At 40.6% G+C, this 25,066-nt stretch overlaps 1 protein-coding gene and 1 long non-coding RNA gene across 8 annotated transcripts; both read right to left on the bottom strand.

Annotated features, from left to right (window-relative positions):
• Positions 1–1,519: 1,519 nt before the first annotated feature.
• On the bottom strand, positions 1,520–25,066 carry LOC115544568 (interferon alpha-inducible protein 27-like protein 2A). 7 transcript variants are annotated; one of them, XR_003976915.1, is made up of 7 exons: positions 24,844–25,066; positions 24,383–24,736; positions 24,218–24,250; positions 12,242–12,403; positions 2,009–3,481; positions 1,850–1,882; positions 1,520–1,689 (listed from the first exon to the last, which is right to left on the bottom strand). XR_003976915.1 is itself a non-coding variant. In XM_030357581.1 (4 exons), exons 1-4 carry the CDS (start codon positions 24,390–24,392, stop codon positions 3,396–3,398), a joined length of 291 nt encoding a protein of 96 aa, XP_030213441.1. In that variant the 5' UTR covers positions 24,393–24,525; the 3' UTR covers positions 2,950–3,395. The 7 variants fall into 7 exon arrangements, 1 of the variants encoding a protein (XP_030213441.1); XR_003976913.1 differs by lacking the exons at positions 12,242–12,403; positions 24,218–24,250; positions 24,383–24,736; positions 24,844–25,066 and adding exons at positions 4,732–4,893; positions 5,055–5,087; positions 5,221–5,384; positions 17,799–17,877; XR_003976912.1 differs by lacking the exons at positions 12,242–12,403; positions 24,218–24,250; positions 24,383–24,736; positions 24,844–25,066 and adding exons at positions 4,732–4,893; positions 5,055–5,087; positions 5,221–5,384; positions 6,607–6,624.
• LOC115544571 (uncharacterized) lies at positions 19,254–19,757 on the bottom strand. The gene is made up of 2 exons (XR_003976917.1): positions 19,453–19,757; positions 19,254–19,374 (listed from the first exon to the last, which is right to left on the bottom strand). It is a non-coding gene; the product is annotated as an uncharacterized LOC115544571 (long non-coding RNA).

Here is a 25,066-nt window from a genome sequence, read left to right as displayed (position 1 = left end):
TGTGTGTGTGTGTGTGTGTGTGTGTGTGTGTGTGTGTGTGTGTGTGTGTGTGTGTGTGTGTGTGTGTGTGTGTGTGCGTGTGTGTGTGTGTGTATAACACGCTATTTTATGTTGAAATGCGACGTAATCCAGTGTTCACGAAAACGTACGTGTTTCTAACAAGATGATATCATTAAAAGTTACATAAAGTAACGGTTTAATAACACAAAAGCAGGAAACACGTGAGCTGTTTCCTGCTTCAGATAATTCCCATTCAGATAATAAAGATTAATAAAGATCATACACATTCACTGACTGAGGATTATTCAAGGGAAAAGTACATTTCTCGCTAGAAATGTCATTAGAAACACGTTAAATGGTGAATCTGTCCTAAAATATTGCATCTCCCATTCAGTTAATGCTGGGTTTTTCGTATCATATGCACGCGAAATGGACGTATCCGCCCTCCACAGTAGTTAATGCTGGGTTTTGCGTATCGTATGCACACGAAATGGTCATTTGGCGTATGTAGGCTACTGCACGCATCTTGAAAGTGTCAAACCGTGCGATCTGTGCGCATATTGGTGAGACTGGAAAAGCTGTCATATTCTTAGTTATCACAGACAATTTTTAACAATAAATGTTCTGTACGGAGCTCCTTAAGGGACAATAGGGAGAAAGCTCCCGGACAGAACCTTAGATGGAAGTCGTGCTTAGTGACAAACCACGACAAATACTTCCAATTGATATGCATGAGTTTGAAAATTTTGCTTTTTGACACGAACATTTAGAAAATACGTGTACCTGATCACGTTTCAATAGATTAAATAACGTGACAGTGTCACCTATTTTCGTGAGCCCGGGATGCCTGTACGCCGGCCATTATCGCCCGATGAAATATTCTTCGTCATATCTATCAAACCAAACATCCTTCACATTCGCCGAACGACGATTATGAAAGTAAAATGCACATTTCTCGCTAAAAATGTTTACATAAACACTTTTAATGGTGTAACTATTCTAAAATATCATATTTTCCACCCAGGATAAAAAGTATGTCCGCCATTTTCACAGAAGAATATCCTAAAAAACTATCCAATAGGAAAGATGCTCACATCGTCTATTAGAGACGTAGTGAGGCACCCCCCATTCCGTATGCAGAAGACGCCGAAGGGTACCTTTACCGTCACCGACCGAATAAAAAGGGTACCTTTCCCGTCAGTCACCGACGCTAAAGGGCCTTTGCCAACAGTCGGTATTTGACGTTCTCGGAGTGAGACTGTGTTGGATGAATGCAACAATTGCCTCGCAACTGGCTGTTTATATCTAGCCGGTGCCATGTTTGGGTGTGTGTCTGTGCCGTAAAGCATTTTCGAAACTACAATCTGACTACATTTTCGAGGATACTTCCGCTGCATCACATCCGGATTGTGTCGGTCCGAACAGATCAAGTTGCATATGCGCTTTTTCACTGGAGAGGCGACATGGGTAAATGACACACCCACCAATCGACCCAGAAATGGATGCAGAACCATCAGCATAACTCTCAACCTGCATACTTAATTTAATTTTGGCTAAAAAAGTTGCATAGTAGGCCTTTAAATGTGGGCTGGCTTAAACGTTTAGACCCGCCAACATTTAGCTCCTCCTCGATCTGCGGGCTGCAGTCAGGGGCACTTGGAACGAGAGGGGCAGCGAACACGGCAGCACCTCGTAACAGATGAGCAGAAGAAACACACTGAGCAACATGATCATAATGTGGCTATGGAATTAGAAATCATATTATAGGCTATATCCAACCTAATTTAGGGACTTGCAAGCAAATTATTTTACAGGTGTCACACCGCAACAACTTCCAGAGATCGCTTACCAGCACCTACTGTACCAACGACTGCTGCGCATACTAAAAAAGAGAGAAAAATAAGCATTTTAGATGCGTATATCCAAGTTTAGGTCCATCAAACATATTGCATTCTAAACACTTAAACACTGGTTAACTTTGAAACAATGTTAAGGGCACGCTACTTACGGTAATCCATGATGCAGAGTGAGAGATGCCTCGGATTCGTTCTCCGTTTGCCTTTTATTTGGGTAAGTTGGTGGGGAAACGAAAGCTATTTATCCAATGAACGCCTGGTTTCACTAGACAGCAGAGCAAAGTGCTCTACTCTGATGCCACCTGGCGGTCATTCATTATATAGCTTTCGTTTCTCGATAAACAAAGCATCCGATAGTTACATAATAAATAAAAATCAGTTCCGAGTAGTTTCTTGCATGGTTTCATTTAAAATAAGTCGGAACAATTAACCTAGATCCCTAGCTTGATTGGAGATGAGTTAATTTCGGTGTAAGGTTAGAGATAAGTTTAGGTATTAAGTTAGAGATGGTGAAGTTGATCATGCTTAAGGTACTGTCTAGTAGGCAGTAGGTTATATATGGTTCAGTTTAGGTCGTAGGTTAGGGAAGGTAAAGGTAAAGGTATAACGTTAAGATGGTTCACTAAAAGGGCTAGTTTTAAATAAAACCTTTTTTAGCTTTTCCAAAATGTATCTCTGTACAACAAATAAGATGATCCCAGTATTATGGTTTCAGATGCCAACTCTTTCCCTGCTTTTCCCAGGGGCCATTGAAGGGATTCCTTGAGGCTTTGGGGTAGCTGCAGAAGAAGTTCTATGCCAAAGGCCAGCTGATGGACTGTCCTATTCACACTTACTTGGTGACGGCTCTGGGCGACTATAGCGGAGCTGGGTGTTGTAATGTAACCAAAATAACTTTCATTCAACTAACCTTTTGGTTGTCAAACTAAACAAATTGCCAGTGTGGGGTTATTCAATTAAAAGTGTTTCAAAGTGCTCAATTGATGAGACAGCACACTTAAACATCCCCTTCCATCTTTTCTTATTGAACACTCAGAAGCCTCATCTGACCCACATAAAATGAAAGTCCATAACAAGATAAAGCATTAGGAAATTAAAGGTAACCAGCCCAGGTGTTTATTGTTATAGCAAAGGTGTTCAAACTACCCAGCTCTATTCTTGCTGTGTTCAGGACAACTCTGAAATTCAGCCACAATATGCTGAACTCTCCCTCCGGCCTGGAATTTAACATTTTAAAGCATTGCTCCCTTCCTTAAATATTAAATAAATGATCCAAAACAATGAATATGCTGTAATGTTTTTATTGAATTTTGTTTAGATGGCTGCATTGTAAGCATAAGCAATGAGAAATAAATTTGGCTTCAGAATTTTGTTTAACAAGGTCAACTGACATATTTAAAATGATACACCAGCCCCATTCCAATGTTAGCAAGGATTGCTAAGAGAAATGGGGAAGAAAATGTTTTTAAAGGCCTTTGTGTAATGTAGCCTAATGCAAAAAACGAATGAAAGATTTGCTTGGACAAGTTCCGGCTGTAGTTAGATGAGAAAAGCCAGTAGAGCTGCCGTTGCTCCTCCTGCACTAGCAGTTGCAGCAGTCGCAGCTGTGCCAAGACCAGCCGCACCTACAACCAAGAGAAACATAACAATTCTGAAAAAACTATTATTTGTATATTTATACATTTAGAAATTCAATTATTGTCCCGCCAAAAATGTAATTAATCTACAAAATCTGAGCTACCATTATGAAAAAGATCCTGCTATGGGTTCCATGGTTCAAACTTTTGATGGTCTCTCCGTACCTCTCTGCCTGGGGTCTACCTGACCTGCGTCTGCCAATGGGCAGACGCAGGCGGGATATCCAGGTGATAGTAAGGTGAGATAGTCAGGATAGTGAGAATGACAAACAGATTTTAAATACTTTAGTACAGGTGCAAAAGCACCATACCTTGGCACAGTTGTATGTGCCAAAGTATAAAAGTCTGCTGGTTTGTCATTCTCTCTCCACTCGGTTGGTTTGTGCTACACTTTGTGCCAGGTAACATACAGTCAGACCTGTGATTAGCTTGACCTCACCTCAACATGATGCATGCACCATATACTCTACACACATTGATTTGGTGAGTGCTGCATGCAGAGCTCAACTATTGTTCTTAGTTATATTATTTTTCTTCCTTCTTCTTTATTATTCTCTAAAAATGTTGGGACCTATCTTCTGCCACAATTTTTTACCTAGGCAGTCCATTCCAATTTTTGGATATTCTGATTAGCTTGGATTCCTTTTAGATTTTTTAAATATTCTAAACTTAAAATGTAAATTTAAAATATATTTTTTTACAGTGGAAGTCAATGTCTTCCACCCATTCTCTGAAACTTTAAAGGTCATAGCATGATAATCTCACTTTATGAGGTTTTCAAACATTAATATAAGTTCCCTTAGCCTGCCTATCGTCCCCCATTGGCTAAAACTTGCGTTCTGTGTAAAACGAGCACTATGTATCGTGCTCGCCTTTGGAAAAATGGAAACTCAGGCGAGCTGATTTGGAATGTGTCCCCATGTCATCATAAGGGGCCAAGTAACCTCCCAAGTAAACACACACACACACACACACACACACACACAGACAGACAGACAGACAGACAGACAGACAGACAGACACACAGACACACAGACACACAGACACACAGACACACAGACACACAGCTTCACTTCTGATGACCCACGTTCATTCTTTAATGCTACTGGTTGTTTTTTGGTAACTTAAGAAGGAAATAAATATCCTATGTAAAGCTGTTTGTGTGAACTATAGACCCCATATGCGAATGATAATGTTTAGGTTTATTTGTTTTGAGTCTCTAGACATTATCGGCCTACCAGCTGCCTGAAGCGCGGCAACTGTCGTGCCCGCTGCCACAGCCCCTCCGTTCGCTACGGCAGCTGCTGACATCATGCCTGCAGCCCATGACCCAGCGGTGATTCCGACCGCGGTGAATCCAACGGCCCCCAGAACGAAAGGGGCAGCGACCACGGCACCACCTCGTAACAAATCAGCAGACAAACACACTTAGCTACATGATAATTATATGGCTAAGGATTTGAACACGTAGGATATGAATACTATTTTAGACTGATTTACTATCAAATTATTTTACATGTTTTATTTTAAGACAATGCAACGACTTCGAGAGATGGCTTACCAGCACCAATTGTACCAACGACCGCTGCGGTGACTAAAAAAGGAGACAAAAAATAAAAAAACTTTAGATTTGTATTACTTTTAAACTTAGGTCTAGCACCAAACATATTCCATTCGAATCCCTGAATAAACATTTATTCCAAATATGTTAAAGACAAGCTACTTACGTAAACCCATCTTGAAGAGAGATGACAAGGAAGCATATCCGTTTTCCCTTTTATTTGGGCCGAGAGGCAGGGAGGGTGGGAGAAAGAGGAAACGAAAGCTAGATTCCAAATGAGCGCATAGTTTTACTGGATATGCACAACACAGTGCTCTACTCTGGTTGCACCTGACGGTCATTAATTATATTGCTTTCAAGGTACAATGAGGAAATGGAGCAGAGACACTTGTTAACTTGTGTTTGGTGTGTCATGTGTGTGTTCAATAAAGGCAACTCTCGGAGTCGTTCGGTGTAAGGGGCGCGAGAGTTGCATAACCGCATGGGCACCCGAGTAGTTTCTTGCATGTTTTCATTTAAAATAACTTTGCCTATAGAACCAATGCCCAGCCAACTGATCCCATGAAGCAACAGTCTAAACTTGCCTGGAATGACTAAAATATTGAAATCAATTGCAATAGCATGAAATAAAATAACAAAATATTTATATATTAGGCCTAAAAAAAATAAAAAATGGTTCCTGTTGGTTGTCAGTTGAGGTCCTGGGTAGGTAGGGAATTTATTTTATTTTTTTATTACATCAACTCATCAGCTTTTTTTTTTAAAGCTCATTAAATAATTTGGGTCGCACATACAGGGTCGGTCGGAAACCGGAACCAAACAAACATTTTTTTTAGGCCTTATCATCACACGCAATGTTGACTTGGACAGCTTTATTATTATATAGTAGGCTATATATCAACAGGTGGATGATGAGTTCTGGGAGTTTGGGAGCCATGTAGCCTATCCTCATGTAGGCTATCTTTTTCGGTACAAGACACTGCATGGACGTCACTCACTTGTATTGTTATTATCAAGAATATTTGTGTCTCTTATGGCCGTTTAGTTAAGTGTTCATTATATATTGTTTGTTTTAACCGCATTTATGTGCTGATCAATTTCCACTCTGCTGTTAAGGTAGGCCTATAAATTGGTTAATTTAGGTATTTGTTTACAGATTGGTTCATTTAGGTAAGCCTATTAGGTTAGAGATTTTGAAGTTTAGGCATAAGGCTAGAGATAGTAAGTTTAGCTATTAAGCTAGTGATGGTAAAGTTGATGGTTAAGGTAGTCTAGGCAGTAAGTTAGAGATGGTTCCATTTGGATAGTAGGTTGGAGATGGTTTAGCAAAGGTATAATGTTAAAGACCGTTAGGGAGGGAGGGTGAGGAAACGAAAGCTATATTCCAAATGAGCGCATAGTTTCACTAGATATGCACAACACAGAAAAGTGCTCTACGTAGAGCACTTTTCTGTAAAAAAAAACTATAAAAAAAAACTATAAAAAAAAACTATATATTGCTAAAAGCAATATAATTAATGACCGTCAGGTGCTACCAGAGTTCTGGCAGCACCTGACGGTCATTAATTATATTGCTTTCAAGGTACAATGAGGAAATGGAGCAGAGACACTTGTTAAATTGTGTTTGGTGTGTCATGTGTGTGTTCAATAAAGGCAACTCTCGGAGTCGTAATCACAGGGTATCTTACGATAGCCTACATTGTTACGGCCAGAGGGAGGGGGAGCCCAAACACACCACAATAGACGAGGGTTGTAAAGTTAAAATGTTTATTCGCTTGGAATGAGCAGAGGCTGGTCAAAAGCAAGACCAGCCGGGTCGGTGTGGAAACCAGGAAGGCTGTGTGGGAGGACAAAGCCGCGGTAGTGAGAAGATCTGCACGGAAGCAGAGGGTTAGAACCCGACAATCACTAATTCAAGCACTATGAGACATGGACGTGGAACGCTACTAACATAGCTGGACTGTTTGACGAGCTGGCGATGAATGGTTCAGAAGCCGGAGTAGATAAGCAGGTGTGTTGATAATGATGATCCACAAGTGTGTCTGGTTGATTAGGAGAAAGGAGGAGTCCATAAAAGCTGGAGTCTGTTAGATCCGGCCACAACAGGAAAACACACAGACAGACAAATCACACATGCAGGGCGATCCTAGCTCCCACCAGGATCCACGGCAGACGCCGTAACATAGCCTACATGGCCACGATACCGATCACATCGCGATGCAGCGATAATCAATATATTGTTTGCCAATCCTTATGCTGCATCACAATAGCCTATTCAGATTTAGTGTTTTGACATGCATTCACCTCATTAATCATGACACACTGCTCTCCCCTACATGCAAAGACATATGTCTCATTGAATTAATTAATTTATAAGTTACTTTTGTAATCAACGTGACTAGTTGTTTTTTTATAAATCATCTGGGCACTCCGGGAGATGCGCACCGACGGATTTGGTAGTGACACAGCCGATAACCACGTCACCTCAAAAAAAACAACCACCAAGCTCATTGAGGAGCTGGAGCAGGGCCGGTTCTAGGCCGTAACCGCACCCTGCAGTGGAAACGCGCCTTATGCCGCGTTTCCAGTGCAGTAAGATTAGGGTGGGCAGATAGAAAGAATAGGTGGGCAGCAGGCACGGCGTTATGGGTGGGCCTGACGCAATCTTTGTTGATATTGATGCTTGATCTGATTTGCGTTAAAGGGCTATTATCTTCATGGATGACCGTGACATCGCTGTAGGCTAGAGTATTAGTTATTATCTCGTAGCAGCCTAGGCTACAATTGAATGCATCTTCTTTGTATAATAAGCCAAGCTCTGTCTGTTGCTTATGATTTCGAAATATTGTTGAAAACTTAAAACAATTAAACAATATTCTGAAATAGTCGGCCTCATGTTATACGAGAATAACTAAACTATGCGAATAATATTCGATTCCTGACCACTTTTACAGTCTATGCCTTGGATCTATAGAGTGACGCGCTAAAGCACAGCCAGGTATGGTGTGTAATGGAGATTCCAAAGCGCTCTTCTTTTTTTAGTACCAAGAGACGTCTTTACACTCCCGGACCCTACTCACGGGCGGTTTCTTATTTCTTATATTGTAAATGCGATTAGTCGCTCCGTGGTACAAGAGGGCCTCGCGGATAGGTGTATTTAAAGAGCATCAAGCTATTAAAAGGGGTAGTTCGGAATTTTGGACATAGGGCCTGATTCCCAAGTGAGCATTGGTATTCTATATCACTGGAGACAGTTTAACACATTTCATACAGTCCTTCTAGTTGCAGAGTTCGCTCGTGCTAGGCTAGCGCACGTCAACGGGCAATGCTAGCCTGCTATTAAAAACAGTCTTACCCACTCCACAGTACACCCGAGGTAAATCAATTATAACGACAGACTATAAATCTAAATGTCTGTTTATAGAATAATGTTAGAAATAAAACCAACCTTGCATTGCATTGGATTTTGAGGGAATTGCGGGGTCTCAGCAGCAGTGCTTATGTTCCTGTACGTAGGCTACGGCAGCGGCGGAATGATACCTAGGTTACCTGCCGCTGTCATTGCTACAAACGCAGAGTACAGTGAACGAAGGAATTCTATAAGCGTATTCAATTAACAAGATATGCCCACGTTTGGAGGAGTTAGCGATGCATCTGCTTTTGAAGACGATTATGAGGAATTTGTTGTATCCAACGAACCGTACATGTACGAGCCGGTGTTTTGATGTCCAAGCCAGCAGCAACAAGCCACAGTTGAGTCCTTCCTGGATCTCGCACTGGAAATTGGTGGAAACTTTGTGGTGCCCATCTGTACCGTTTATTTCTACAATTTCTAAAAGCACACCGAACCATCATGTTGCCTGGTCGTTCAATTGCGCTTCTGTCCCACGCTTCTCTGTTTACGTTCTTCTGTCGTGATTCGGTTACAAACCTAACCAGCGCATAGTAAAATTCCGCTTCTGCTGAGAAAGTAGTCCCTCGATGATTCATGCGATGCAAGGTTAGTTTTATTTCTAACATTATTCTATCAACACAGACATTTAAATCTATAGTCTGGCGTTATAATTGATTTACCTCGGGTGTACTGTGGAGTGGGTAAGACTGTTTTTAATAGCAGGCTAGCATTGCCCGTTGCCGTGCGCTAGCCTAGCACGAGCGAACTCTGCAACTAGAAGGACTGAATGAAATGTGTTGAAAACTGTCTCCAGTGATATAGAATACCAATGCTCACTTGGGAATCAGGCCCTATGTCCAAAATTCTGAACTACCCCTTTAAGCACAGATTATACAACAGTATATTATTCAGTCATGTGTATTAGGTTAAACAAGAATTTTATAGCGTTTTTAATTAGGAATATAGATAAAATATGCAGAATAGATTGCACAACAACTTCACAAAGACACCTCAGAACTTGATGAAATGTCACAGTATCTCTTAATTGAAAATCCAATTCTGATGCCAGAAATACTGATATTGAGGAATTTTCCAGACAAAAGTAGTAAAATAGCAAGGCGAAAAAAATCGAATTTATGTAAAAAATTATAAAAAACTGTGGGTGGGTAACTTGGAGGCAGGCTTTCCTGCCCACCCAATTAGAAGCAATGCATGGTAATGGTATATTCTATAGTATTAATTATTTGGCTGGATTTTATTTGACATTTTCTTGGACAGTGAACGAACAGGTCCGTCCGATAGTGGGTCTGGACTTCCTCCTAAAAAATGAAAAGTAAAGAAAAGGTGGGCAGGGCGCACATTTGGATGGGCTGAGCCCACCCTTGCCCCTGGCTACTGCCGGACCTGAGCTAGAGACCCTAGAATTTATAGCAATATTAGCAGAGCATAATGCCGGAATTCATATAACAGAGACCAGATGCATCTATCTTATTCACAAGCCATTCTAGGCTCCCGTTAAGAATGTGTTTTTTCGTGAGGAATTACATCACTTACGGTTGGGCTACAACAATCAAATGTATAAACTTGTATAAACCCCCATGTCTTTAGCTAATTCCTAAGTGTCATAGACCGCAAGATCACCCATCAAATCCATCACTTTCACGTCAACGTCTTTGGCTGACTATTTCTCTGCTGATCAATACTACGAATGGTAATTTTAAAAATACACACTGTGTAAAGTTATTTTTTCGTTTTGGCGAGTAGCCCTGTAATAAGAGGGATATGTATAGAACGTCGCCAATCATTATCAAAAATAAGCCCCTTCAGGGGCTTATGACCGGCGTTCTATACATTATCCCTTACATCATATACAATCACTTAATGAAGATTATGACAATAAAAGGCACATTTCAAACTAGAACTGTTATCAAAGCCCATTTCATTGATCAAACAATGTTAATATTGCATCTTCCACTGATAATCAAATTAATGTCATCCATATTTGGTTTCAGCGATAGCAGTGTCCATAGCAACCACCATAGCAACCATAGAAAATGTAGGTATGTCTGTTATTGATGAGCTGTTACCAGCTCTAAAATTAAAAGTAATACTTTGTGGACCAGCGTAGTTATACTTTATTTTGGCGTGAAACTGGGTTGAAGGGACGTGGTTAGTTTCAGTTTCTGAGGAGGTCTGCTGCAGAAATCTGAAAAATCTGAGTATCCATAATACACAGCATTTACCCTTGAACTTGTTGTTTGGAGGGAAACATAACTAGAGGGGGCACTTTACTATCTCGCCCCCCGTCCCCACTTTCTGAAGTCGAAGAAAATCTCCCAATTGAAATGCATGGGTTTAAACGTCCTTCTGCGTAGCACGAATAAGTCAGAGAAAGGCTGCTATACAAAAAGCATGGGTTAAAATGTCGTTCTGTGTAACATGAAAAAGGTCAGAGAATCGTGCTCTGGGACATGATTTAATAGATTCATTTTCGTGACTAAGATCATGAAATCGCATGACACTGGGTTGTAAGTTTAGGTATGCTAGAGATGGTAAACTTTAAGGTTATGGTAAGTTTAGGTGCGAGGTTAGAGATGGTGAAGTTTGGATAAAAGGCTGAGATGGTAAGTTTTGGTATTAAGTTATAGATGGTGAAGTTTCGGCGAAAGGCTAGAGATGTTAAGTTTGGGAATTGGGTTAGAGGTTGCAAAGTTGATACTTTCCCATTTCTAGCTGTGTTCATGACAGCTCGGGAATTGAGCCACAATATGCTGAACTCTCCCTCTGGCCTGGTATTTAACATGGTAAAGCATCCTCACCCTTCTTAAATATTGAATATATTATCCAAGACAATAAATATGCTGCAATGTTTTTATTACATTTTTTAGATGGCTACATTGTATAAGCATAATGAACGAGAAACAAATTTGGCTTCAGAATTTAGTTTAACAAAGTCAACTGACATGCTTAAAATGATACACTATCCCCATTCCACTGTAAGCAAGGATTGCTAAGGGAAATGGGGATATATATATTTTTAAATGCCATTTTGTAGCCTAATGCAAAAAGCGAATCAACAAATCGGTTGGATAAGAGGAGAGCATATTTATTAAGTTCCGGCTGATTTTAGAAGAGAAGAGCCAGGAGAGCGGCCGCTGCTCCTCCTCCAGTAGCAGTTGCAGCAGTAGCTGCGGCCCCCAGTCCAGCCGCACCTACAACCAAGAGACAAAACCATTATGGAAACACGTCACAAAACGACTTGCTTGTTATTTGTATATTATAGACAGTGAGAATTTTAATTATTTTCCCGCCAAAAATGTCATCAACAGATAAAATCAGAGCGACCATTATCAAAAAGATCCTGCTATGGGTTCAATGGTTTGAACTTTTGATGATCTGTACCTCTCTGCCTGGGGTCTACCTGACCTAATCATTTGGCCAATGGGCAGAGAGAGATAGTCAGGTGATATATGATATTTAAGTCTGCTGGTATGTCATTCTCTCTCCACTCGGTTTGTTTGTGCTACTCTTGGTGCCAGGTTACATTCAGTCAGAGCTGCGATTAGCTTGTCCTCACCTCAACATGTATGCACCACACTACACACACTGCTTCACTACTGATGATTCACGTTCATTCTTTAATCTCATAGGTTGTTTTTTGCTTACCGAAGACGTTAAAAAGGAAATAAATATCCTTTGAAAAGTCGTTTGTGTGAACTCCATTTTACAGACCCCATAGGCGAAGGATGATGTTTAAGTGTTTGTTTTGAGTCTCTAGACATTATAGACTTACCTGCTGACTGCAACACGGCCGTTGTAGTGCCCGGTGCCACCGCACCTCCGTTCGCTACGGCATCTGCTGACATCATGCCTGCAGCATATGACCCAGCGGTGATTCCTGCTGCGGAAAAACCTGCGGCCCCCAGAACGAAAGGGGCAGCGACCACGGCACCACCTCGTAACGGATAAGCAGACAAACACACTTAGCAACATGATCGTTATATGGCTAAGGATTTGAACATGTAGGATATGAATTCAGTGGTGTATAAAGTACTCAAAAGCCATACTTAAGTAAAAGTACAGATACCTTACTGGAAAATTACTTAAGTAAAAGTAAAAGTCACCTTTTAGAATAGTACTTAAGTAAAAGTATTAAAGTATCTGATCTTTACTGTACTTAAAGGCATATTGTACGATTTTCAGTGACATGCACTTTTTAATGTGTTGTTGAAATTGGTTTTTACATCCTGACAGCAATAAATAACTTATGGGCAATGAAAAAGAAGCGAAAAAAAAACGAATTCTGTATCTGCTATAAACCTGTTAAAATGCTTACCAATCGGAGACATTGTACCCGAATATAAAGAACCAATCACAAGCCTGCGCGTTCTCTCCCCTCTGTGTACGAGCCTGAGCCGGCCTGAGCGCGTTCACGGAGGGCAAAGAAAGCGTTGTTGTCATAGTAGTTCATGACAGTGGACTAGACCTAGTGAGCCTACAACGTTAACACGATGGAAGAAAAAAAACAGAAGTTACCACTGCCACCGTTACTTGCCCCGGTTCATCCTTTTAAAAAGGCAAGAAAAAGAAAGACAGAAAATGAAAAGGCAGCAACAAAAAAAAAGTAAGAGAATGCTCGAGGAAAAACGAGAATAAATATTGGATTCGCTTTTCAGCGATGGCGACAGCTGAGGGAGTTGAATGGCCTGAAAAGTGACGCAATGGTTGCCGTTGAGGTAAGCCGTAAGCAGCATTAGCGCTCGTGCACGGCTATGTGTCGAGGGGTTTGGGCAGTCGTGAAGGGTGGGGGAGGAGTTAAACGGAACTCCGAAGAGAAGCTAATTTCAAATCATGCTAGCTCTCTCACATCGTACAGTATAGCTTTAAGTATCAAAAGTACTTTTCTGATGTTAAATGTACTTAAGTACTGAAAGTAAAAGTACAAGTAACTGCTGTTAATAAAAAAGCAAAGGGTCAGAATTTTGAGAATAATGGAGTTTATTTCAACTAACACAAACACAATAGGCAAAACTCCACAAGGCCATAAACACTTCCGGTCCAACCTACCTCCAGGTAGGCCTGACCTCCTAACCGCTCATTTTAAATCAAGGACACTCAAGTCTCCTTGCAGTTTTAAAGTGTGCTATACAAATTGAATTAATTATTTATCATTATTAAAACAGCACCGAAAGTGTGTGTGTGTGTGTGTGTGTGTCTGTGCGTGTGTGTGCGTGTGTGTGTGTGCGTGCGTGTGCGTGTGTGCGCTGGTACACGTTACTTAACATTGATTTTGGTGTCATCCAGGATCGCGGATTTTCGGAAAACTTAAGTCCCTGCCCAAAAAGGGTATTTAAATTAGCTTTGTAGCAAAAATGGCACATATACAGCGTATTGAAGTGTATAAGATAGTGTTGTAATACTGCGTGTACAAACCAGCCTGATACAAATAGTAGAATTTTGATAGCCCTTGCCCTCGTCCTAGCCATGCATTTGTGTGTTGACAGTCGTAGGAGTTTTGATCGACGTAGCAACAGTAACTAAGCAAGGGGGCTTTGTGAACGTGCGCTGGGACAGCTGATTCCCCAAACAGGCTCGCAGTCTGTGTTCTACCACAGTCCCCAACGTTATTCTCATATCTCTCATGATTTTTTTTTTTTTTTCTAAAGATGAGTTGATTTTGTAACGAGTAACGAAGGTTTCAAGGGAAATGTAGCGAAGTAAAAGTATCCGTTTTCTTCGCAAAATGTAGCGAAGTAAAAGTAAAAGTACAGAGAAATATAAGTAGTAAAGTAAAGTACAAATATCCAAAAAAACTACTTAAGTACAGTAACAAAGTATTTCTACTTCGCTACTATACAACACTGAATACTATTTTAGACTGATTTACTATGAAATTATTTTACATGTTCAAGACAATGCAACGACTTCGAGAGATGGCTTACCAGCACCAATTGTACCAACGACTGTATGGAGTCAGTTTCCTGCCATAATTCAAACCTGAAAAAAAAAGTTTCAAAGGCTTGTAAGTCTGGGTTTGAAAACTCAACACCTTGTAATAAAGGTTTTGCAACACTGAAAAAAGAGATTATAACCTGAAAAAAAATAAAACTAAAATTCAAACATCTGTAAACATGATTTTGTGTTCTATTTTATCTTCTTCATCATTTTCACCAACACATTTTCAAAGTTCAAACAATTTCACCAGCGCATTTGCAGAGTTTCAAATCTGGCACTGTTCTAACAGTGTATTTCATTGTTGCCCCGTTTTGAAACTTTGTAAATGGGATTCTGCAAACAGGTGTTCATACATTGAGAAATACGTTTTGAAAGGTTGAATATTTAGTTTTAAAAACTTGTAAAGGTGTACGTTAACGACATTACAACGTATTTTTTCAGAACTGACTTTTCAGCACCGACTTTTCAGAGATTTGACCACACAGGCGCAAGCTTTGAGTCACGTGAATATTGGCAGTGTTCTGACGCCACTCGTTTTGAAACTCCTGACAGTCGAATCTGAAAACGTTCCTGGGGGCGGGACCATTTAGCTCTAAACCTATTGGTTGCTCTCGGCTGACGTACATTCCAATCACATGTGCCGTTCACCGGGCTGTGCGTGATTGACAGTGCTCTGCCGATGACACAAATAACAAGCGACTTTCGCGGTTGATTTTGATTTCCATTTTCTGTAACCATGGCTGTTTCCCAAAGTGAAGGCTGCAGCCTTGCTAGGACGCGTCCTTGCTAGTCGCGTCCTATGGAGATGAGACTCTGGTTCCAGAAAATGGAAATCAAAATCAACCGCGAAATCAACCCGTTGTTATTCGTGTCATCGGCAGAGCACTGTCAATCACGAACAGCCCGGTGAACGGCACATGTGATTGGAATGTACGTCAGCCGAGAGCAACCAATAGGTTTAGAGCTAAATGGTCCCGCCCCCAGGAACGTTTTCAGATTCGACTGTCAGGAGTTTCAAAACGAGTGGCGTCAGAACACTGCCAATATTCACGTGACTCAAAGCTTGCGCTCAAATCTCTGAAAAGTCAGTGCTGAAAAGTCAGTTCTGAAAAAATACGTTGCAATGTCGTAAACGTACACCTTTACAAGTTTTTAAAACTAAATATTCAACCTTTCAAAACGTATTTCTCAATGTATGAACACCTGTTTGCAGAATCCCATTTACAAGGTTTCAAAACCGGGCAACAATGAAATATATGGAGTCAGTTTCCTGCCATAATTCAAACCTGAAAAAAAAAGTTTCAAAGGCTTGTAAGTCTGGGTTTGAAAACTCAACACCTTGTAATAAAGGTTTTGCAACACTGAAAAAAGAGATTATAACCTGAAAAAAAATAAAACTAAAATTCAAACATCTGTAAACATGATTTTGTGTTCTATTTTATCTTCTTCATCATTTTCACCAACACATTTTCAAAGTTCAAACAATTTCACCAGCGCATTTGCAGAGTTTCAAATCTGGCACTGTTCTAACAGTGTATTTCATTGTTGCCCCGTTTTGAAACTTTGTAAATGGGATTCTGCAAACAGGTGTTCATACATTGAGAAATACGTTTTGAAAGGTTGAATATTTAGTTTTAAAAACTTGTAAAGGTGTACGTTAACGACATTACAACGTATTTTTTCAGAACTGACTTTTCAGCACCGACTTTTCAGAGATTTGACCACACAGGCGCAAGCTTTGAGTCACGTGAATATTGGCAGTGTTCTGACGCCACTCGTTTTGAAACTCCTGACAGTCGAATCTGAAAACGTTCCTGGGGGCGGGACCATTTAGCTCTAAACCTATTGGTTGCTCTCGGCTGACGTACATTCCAATCACATGTGCCGTTCACCGGGCTGTGCGTGATTGACAGTGCTCTGCCGATGACACAAATAACAAGCGACTTTCGCGGTTGATTTTGATTTCCATTTTCTGGAACCATGGCTGTTTCCCAAAGTTAAGGCTGCAGCCTTGCTAGGACGCGTCCTTGCTAGTCGCGTCCTATGGAGATGAGACTCTGGTTCCAGAAAATGGAAATCAAAATCAACCGCGAAATCAACCCGTTGTTATTCGTGTCATCGGCAGAGCACTGTCAATCACGAACAGCCCGGTGAACGGCACATGTGATTGGAATGTACGTCAGCCGAGAGCAACCAATAGGTTTAGAGCTAAATGGTCCCGCCCCCAGGAACGTTTTCAGATTCGACTGTCAGGAGTTTCAAAACGAGTGGCGTCAGAACACTGCCAATATTCACGTGACTCAAAGCTTGCGCTCAAATCTCTGAAAAGTCAATGCTGAAAAGTCAGTTCTGAAAAAATACGTTGCAATGTCGTAAACGTACACCTTTACAAGTTTTTAAAACTAAATATTCAACCTTTCAAAACGTATTTCTCAATGTATGAACACCTGTTTGCAGAATCCCATTTACAAGGTTTCAAAACCGGGCAACAATGAAATACACCGTTAGAACAGTGCCAGATTTGAAACGCTGCAAATGCGGTGGTGAAATTGTTTGAACTTTGAAAATGTGTTGCTGAAAATGATGAAGAAGATAAAATAGAACACAAAATCATGTTTACAGATGTTTGATTTTTGTTTTATTTTTTTTCAGGTTATAATCTCTTTTTTCAGTGTTGCAAAACCTTTTTTACAAGGTGTTGAGTTTTCAAACCCAGACTTACAAGTCTGTGAAACTTTTTTTTTCAGGTTTGAATTATGGCAGGAAACTGACTCCATAGAAATACACCGTTAGAACAGTGCCAGATTTGAAACTCTGCAAATGCGGTGGTGAAATTGTTTGAACTTTGAAAATGTGTTGCTGAAAATGATGAAGAAGATAAAATAGAACACAAAATCATGTTTACAGATGTTTGAATTTTAGTTTTATTTTTTTTCAGGTTATAATCTCTTTTTTCAGTGTTGCAAAAACTTTTTTACAAGGTGTTGAGTTTTCAAACCCAGACTTACAAGTCTGTGAAACTTTTTTTTTCAGGTTTGAATTATGGCAGGAAACTGACTCCATACGACTGCTGCGGTGACTAAAAAAGGAGACAAAAAAGAAAAAACTTTAGATTTGTATTACTTTTAAACTTAGGTTTAGCACCAAACATATTCCATTCGAATCCCTGAATAAACATTTATTCCAAATATGTTAAAGACAAGCTACTTACTTAAACCCATCTTGAAGAGAGATGTCAAGGAAGCATAGCCTATCTGTTTTCCCTTTTATTTGGGCCGAGAGGCAGGGAGGATGGGAGAAAGAGGAAACGAAAGCTAGATTCCAAATGAGCGCATAGTTTTACTGGATATGCACTATACAGTGCTCTGCACCGTCAGGTGCAACTCTGGTTGCACCTGACGGTCATTAATTATATTGCTTTCAAGGTACAATGAGGAAATGGAGCAGAGACACTTGTTAACTTGTGTTTGGTGTGTCATGTGTGTGTTCAATAAAGGCAACTCTCGGAGTCGTTCGGTGTAAGGGGCGCGAGAGTTGCATAACCGCATGGGCACCCGAGTAGTTTCTTGCATGTTTTAATTTAAAATAACTTTGCCTATAGAACCAATGCCCAGCCAACTGATCCCATGAAGCAACAGTCTAAACTTGCCTGGAATGACTAAAATATTGAAATCAATTGCAATAGCATGAAATAAAATAACAAAATATTTATATATTAGGCCTAAAAAAAAAAAAAATTGGTTCCTGTTGGTTGTTAGTTGAGGTCATGGGTAGGTAGGGAATTCATTTTATTTTTTTATTACATTTTTTCCAGCGGCAGCGAATGATAGGTAGGTTGTTTTCAATTAAAAACGAGAAAAATCTCTCATCCTTGTGCAGAATGAAGAGGTGCTGCACCAAAACGTAATTATAGTTTGCATCAAAAAAAAAACTATTCTTTTTTTTTTTTTTTAAAGCTCATTAAATAATTTGGGTCGCACATACATTTACAGGGTCGGTCGGAAACCGGAACCAAACAAACATTTTTTTTAGGCCTTATCATCACACGCAATGTTGACTTGGACAGCTTATTATTATATAGTAGGCCTATATATCATCAGGTGGATGATGAGTTCTGGGAGTTTGGGAGCCATGTATCCTCATGTAGGCTAACTTCTCTTTTTCGGTACAAGACACTGCATGGACGTCACTCAATTGTATTGTTATTATCAAGAATATTTTTGTCTCTTATGGCCGTTTAGTTAAGTGTTCATTATCTATTGTTTGTTTTAACCGCATGTATGTGCTGATCAATTTCCACTCTGCTGTTAAGGTAGGCCTATAAATTGGTTAATTTAGGTATTTGTTTACAGATTGGTTCATTTAGGTAAGTCTATTAGGTTAGAGATTTTGAAGTTTAGGCATAAGGCTAGAGATAGTAAGTTTAGCTATTAAGTTAGTGATGGTAAAGTTGATGGTTAAGGTAGTCTAGGCAGTAGGTTAGAGATGGTTCCATTTGGATAGTAGGTTGGAGATGGTTTAGTAAAGGTATAATGTTAAAGACCGTTAGGGAGGGAGGGTGGGAGAAAGAGCAAACGAAAGCTATATTCCAAATGAGCGCATAGTTTCACTGGATATGCACAACACAGAAAAGTGCTCTACTTTGGTAGCACCTGACGGTCATCAATTATATTGCTTTCAAGGTACAATGAGGAAATGGAGCAGAGCCACTTGTTATATTGCGTTTGGTGCGTCATGTGTGTGTTCAATAAAGGCAACTCTCGGAGTCGTAATCACAGGGTATCTCTTACGATACATTGTTACGGCCAGAGGGAGGGGGAGCCCAAACACACCACAATAGACGAGGGTTGTAAAGTTAAAATGTTTATTCGCTTGGAATGAGCAGAGGCTGGTCAATGTGGAAGGCCAGCCGGGTCGGTGTGGAAACCAGGAAGGCTGTGTGGGAGGACAACGCCGCGGTAGTGAGAAGATCTGCACGGAAGCAGAGGGTTAGAACCCGACAATCACTAATTCAAGCACTATGAGACATGGACGCGGAACGGTACTAACATAGCTGGACTGTTTGACGAGCTGGCGATGAATGGTTCAGAAGCCGGAGTAGATAAGCAGGTGTGTTGATAATGATGATCCACAAGTGTGTCTGGTTGATTAGGAGAAAGGAGGAGTCCATAAAAGCTGGAGTCTGTTAGATCCGGCCACAACAGGAAAATACACAGACAGACAAATCACACATGCAGGGCGATCCTAGCTCCCACCAGGATCCACGGCAGACGCCGTAACATAGCCTACATGGCCACGATACCGATCACATCGCGATGCAGCGATTCTGCGATAATCAATATATTGTTTGCCAATCCTTATGCTGCATCACAATAGCCTATTCAGATTTAGTCTTTTGACCATGCATTCACCTCATTAATCATGACACACTGCTCTGGCTCTCCCCTACATGCAAAGACGTCTCTTTGAATTAATTAATTGATAAGTTACTTTTGTAATCAACGTGACTAGTTGTTTTTTATAAATCATCTGGGCTCTCCGGGAGATGCGCACAGACGGATTTGGTAGTGACACAGCCGATAACCTATGTCACTAGCAAAAAAAACAACCAACAAGCTCATTGAGGAGCTAGAGCAGGGCCGGTTCTAGGCAGTAACCGCACCCTGCAGTGGAAACGCGCCTTATGCCGCGTTTCCACTGCAGGGTGATAAGGGTGGGCAGATAGAAAGAATAGGTGGGCAGCAGGCACGGCGTAATGGGTGGGCCTGACGGACCTAGGACCATCCACTGTACAACAGGCCCACCCAAAACTTTTCTTGAAAACAATAAAATCAAAACTGAAATGCGTTATTTTTTTGCAATGCAGCAAACTTTGTTGATATTGATGCTAGATCTGATTTGTATTAAAGGGCTATATCTTCATGGATGACCGTGACATCGCTGTAGGCTATAGTATTATTATTATCTTGTAGCAGCCTAGGCTACAATTGAATGCGTCTTCTTTGTGCAAGCTCAGTCTGTTGCTAATGATTTCGAAATATTGTTGAAAACTTAAAACAATTAAACAATATTCTAAAATAGTCTGCCTCATGTTATACGAGAATAACTAAACTATGCGGGGAACTTTTTAAGTCTATAGGCCTTGGATCTATAGAGTGACGCTCTAAAGCACAGCCCGGTATGGTGTGTAATGGAGATTCCAAAGAGCTCTTCTTTGGTTAGTACCAAGAGACGTCTTTACACTCCCGGACCCTACACACTGGCGGTTTCTATTTTATGTAAATGCGATTAGACGCTCCGTGGTACAAGAGAGGGTGCGGGTAGAGGTGTTGCTGCGTTATATACAACAGAGACAATAACGCAGCGATATCAACATGAGCAGTTCTAACTGGAGAGACGGTGAAATCCGCGAGTTGCTGACCATCATGGGAGAGAAGGTGATGCAGTCGCATTTAACAAAGACGTTGAAAGATGGTGTGATCTACGAGAAAGACGCAGAGGAACGTTCATTCGTGCCAAGACGCGACCGAACCGGCTCGGCAGTGTAAAAAGGCCTCGCGGATAGGTATATTTAAAGAGCATCAAGCTATTATGCACAGATAATACAACAGTATATTATTCAGTATTAGGTTAAACAAGAATTTTATAACGTTTTTAATTAGGAATATAGATAAAATATGCAGAATAGATTGCACAACAACTTCACAAAGACACCTCAGAACTTGATGAAATCTCACCGTATCTCTGAATTGAAAATCCAATTCTGATGGCAGAAATACTGATATTGAGGAATTTTCCAGACAAAAGTAGTAAAATAGCAAGGCGAAAAAAATCGAATTTATGTAAAAAAATATAAAAAACTGTGGGTGGGTAACTTGGAGGCAGGCTTTCCTGCCCACCCAATTAGAAGCAATGCATGGTAATGGTATATTCTATAGTATTAATTAATTGGCTGGATTTTATTTGACATTTTCTTGGACAGTGAACGAACAGGTCCGTCCGATAGTGGGTCTGGACTTCCTCCTAAAAAATTAAATGAAAAGAAAAGGTGGGCAGGGCGCACGTTTGGATGGGCTGAGCCCACCCTTGCCCCTGGCTACTGCCGGACCTGAGCTAGAGACCCTCGAATTTATAGCAATATTGGCAGAGCATAATGCCGCAATTCATATAAAAGAGACCAGATGCATCTATCTTATTCACAAGCCATTCTAGGCTCCCGTTAAGAATGTGTTTTTTCGTGAGGAATTACATCACTTACGGTTGGGCTACAATCAATGTATAAACTTGTGTAAACCCCCATGTCTTTAGCTAATTCCTAAGTGTTATATACCCCAAGATCACCCATCAAATCCATCACTTTCACGTCAACGTCTTTGGCTGACTATTTCTCTGCTGATCAATACTACGAATGGTAATTTTAAAAATACACACTGTGTAAAGTTATTTTTTCTTTTTGTGCAAGTAGCCCTGTAATAAGAGGGATATGTATAGAACGTCGCCAATCATTATCAAAAATAAGCCCCTTCAGGGGCTTATGACCGGCGTTCTATACATTATCCCTTACATCATATACAATCACTTAATAAAGATTATGACAATAAAAGGCACATTTCAAACTAGAACTGATTATCAAAGCCCATTTCATTGATCAAACAATGTTAATATTGCATCTTCCACTGATAATCAAATTAATGTCATCCATGTTTGGTTTCAGCGATAGCAGTGTCCATAGCAACCACCATAGCAACCATAGAAAATGTAGGTATGTCTGTTATTGATGAGTTGTTACCAGCTCTAAAATTAAAAGTAATACTTTGTGGACCAGCGTAGTTATACTTTATTTTGGCGTGAAACTGGGTTGAAGGGACGTGGTTAGTTTCCGTTTCTGAGGAGGTCTGCTGCAGCAAGTATCCATAATACACAGCATTTAACCTTGAACTTGTTGTTTTGAGGTAAACATAACTAGAGGGGGCACTTTACTATCTCGCCCCCCGTCCCCACTTTCTGAAGTCGAAGAAAATCTCCCTATTGAAATGCATGGGTTTAAACGTCCTTCTACATAGCACGAATAAGTCAGAGAAATGCTGCTATACAAAAAGCATGGGTTAAAATGTCGTTCTGTGTAGCATGAAAAAGGTCAGAGAATCGTGCTCTGGGACATGATTTAATAGATTCATTTTCGTGACTAAAATCATGAAATCGCATGACACTGGGTTGTAAGTTTAGGTATGCTAGAGATGGTAAACTTTAAGGTTATGGTAAGTTTAGGTGCGAGGTTAGAGATGGTGAAGTTTGGATAAAAGGCTGAGATGGTAAGTTTTGGTATTAAGTTATAGATGGTGAAGTTTCGGCGAAAGGCTAGAGATGTTAAGTTTAGGAATTAGGTTAGAGGTTGCAAAGTTGATAGTTACCCAGCTCTAGCTGTGTTCATGACAGCTCTGGAATTGAGCCACAATATGCTGAACTCTCCCTCTGGCCTGGTATTTAACATGGTAAAGCATCCTTACCCTTCTTAAATATTGAATATATTATCCAAGACAATAAATATGCTGCAATGTTTTTATTACATTTTTTAGATGGCTACATTGTATAAGCATAATGAACGAGAAACAAATTTGGCTTCAGAATTTAGTTTAACAAAGTCAACTGACATGCTTAAAATGATACACTATCCCCATTCCACTGTAAGCATGGATTGCTAAGGGAAATGGGGATATATATATTTTTAAATGCCATTTTGTAGCCTAATGCAAAAAGCGAATCAACAAATCGGTTGGATAAGAGGAGAGCATATTTATTAAGTTCCGGCTGATTTTAGAAGAAAAGAGACAGGAGAGCGGCCGTTGCTCCTCCTCCAGTAGCAGTTGCAGCAGTAGCTGCGGCCCCCAGTCCAGCCGCACCTACAACCAAGAGAGACAAAACAATTATGGAAACACATCACAAAACGACTTGCTTGTTATTTGTATATTATAGACAGTGAGAATTTTAATTATTTTCCCGCCAAAAATGTCATCAACAGACAAAATCAGAGCGACCATTATCAAAAAGATCCTGCTATGGGTTCAATGGTTTGAACTTTTGATGATCTGTACCTCTCTGCCTGGGGTCTACCTGACCTAATCATTTGGCCAATGGGCAGAGAGAGATAGTCAGGTGATATATGATATTTAAGTCTGCTGGTATGTCATTCTCTCTCCACTCGGTTTGTTTGTGCTACTCTTGGTGCCAGGTTACATTCAGTCAGAGCTGCGATTAGCTTGTCCTCACCTCAACATGTATGCACCATATACTCTACAACACACACTGCTTCACTACTGATGATTCACGTTCATTCTTTAATCTCATAGGTTGTTTTTTGGTTACCGAAGACGTTAAAAAGGAAATAAATATCCTTTGAAAAGTTGTTTGTGTGAACTCCATTTTTACAGACCCCATAGGCGAAGGATGATGTTTAAGTGTTTGTTTTGAGTCTCTAGACATTATAGACTTACCTACTGACTGCAACACGGCCGGTGTAGTGCCCGCTTCCACCGCACCTCCGTTCGCTACGGCAGGTGCTGACATCATGCCTGCAGCCCATGACCCAGCGGTGGTTCCTGCTGCGGCAAAACCTGCGGCCCCCAGAACAAAAGGGGCAGCGACCATGGCGCCACCTCGTAACGGATAAGCAGACGAACACACTCAGCAACATGATCGTTATATGGCTAAGGATTTGAACACGTAGGATATGAATACTATTTTAGACTGATTTAATATCAAATAATTGTACATGTTTTATTTTAAGACAATGCAACGACTTCGAGAGATGGCTTACCAGCACCAATTGTACCAACGACTGCTGCAGTGACTAAAAAAGGAGACAAAAAAGAAAAAACGTTAGATTTGTATTACTTTTAAACTTAGGTCTAGCACCAAACATATTCCATTTGAATCCCTGAATAAACATTTATTCCAAATATGTTAAAGACAAGCTACTTACGTAAACCCATCTTGAAGAGAGATGACAAGGAAGCACATCTGTTTTCCCTTTTATTTGGGCCGAGAGGCAGGGAGGTTGGGAGAAAGAGGAAACGAAAGCTATTCCAAATGAGCGCATAGTTTTACTGGATATGCACAACACAGTGCTCTACTCTGGTTGCACCTGACGGTCATTAATTATATTGCTTTCAATGTACAATGAGGAAATAGAGCAGAGACACTTTTTAACTTGTGTTTGGTGTGTCATGTGTGGGTTCAATAAAGGCAACTCTCGGAGTCGTTCGGTGTAAGGGGTGCGAGAGTTGCATAACCGCTATGGGCACCCGTTCCGTCCTTCCCGCGCTGCTCGCCAGGCCTACTATATAGGAAATGGAAAGTTTTTTTTAGTATTCGTGGTGTGAATCACAGGGTATCTCTTACGATACATTGTTACGGCCAGAGGGAGGGGGAGCCCAAACGCACCACAATAGACGAGGGTTGTAAAGTTAAAATTCTTATTCGCTTGGAATGAGCAGAGGCTGGTCGTTGTGGAAGGCCAGCCGGGTCGGTGTGGAAACCAGGAAGGCTGTGTGGGAGGACAACGCCGCGGTAGTGAGAAGATCTGCACGGAAGCAGAGGGTTAGAACCCGACAATCACTAATTCAAGCACTATGAGACATGGACGCGGAACGGTACTAGCTGGACT

This window comes from Gadus morhua, chromosome 5, assembly GCF_902167405.1.
Source record: "Gadus morhua chromosome 5, gadMor3.0, whole genome shotgun sequence".
In the NCBI taxonomy this organism is placed as follows: domain Eukaryota; kingdom Metazoa; phylum Chordata; class Actinopteri; order Gadiformes; family Gadidae; genus Gadus; species Gadus morhua.
This window is presented reverse-complemented; position numbering and strand designations above follow the sequence as displayed.

What these genes read in the sequence shown, in the direction of transcription:
- LOC115544568 (XM_030357581.1), bottom strand. An exon ending in CGTTGGTACAATTGGTGCTG is followed by an intron (nt 12,404 to 24,217) that starts GTAAGCCATCTC and finishes ATCCGTTACGAG; the next exon opens with GTGGTGCCGTGGTCGCTGCC. An exon ending in GGCCGTGTTGCAGTCAGCAG is followed by an intron (nt 3,482 to 12,241) that starts GTAAGTCTATAA and finishes TCTTGGTTGTAG; the next exon opens with GTGCGGCTGGTCTTGGCACA.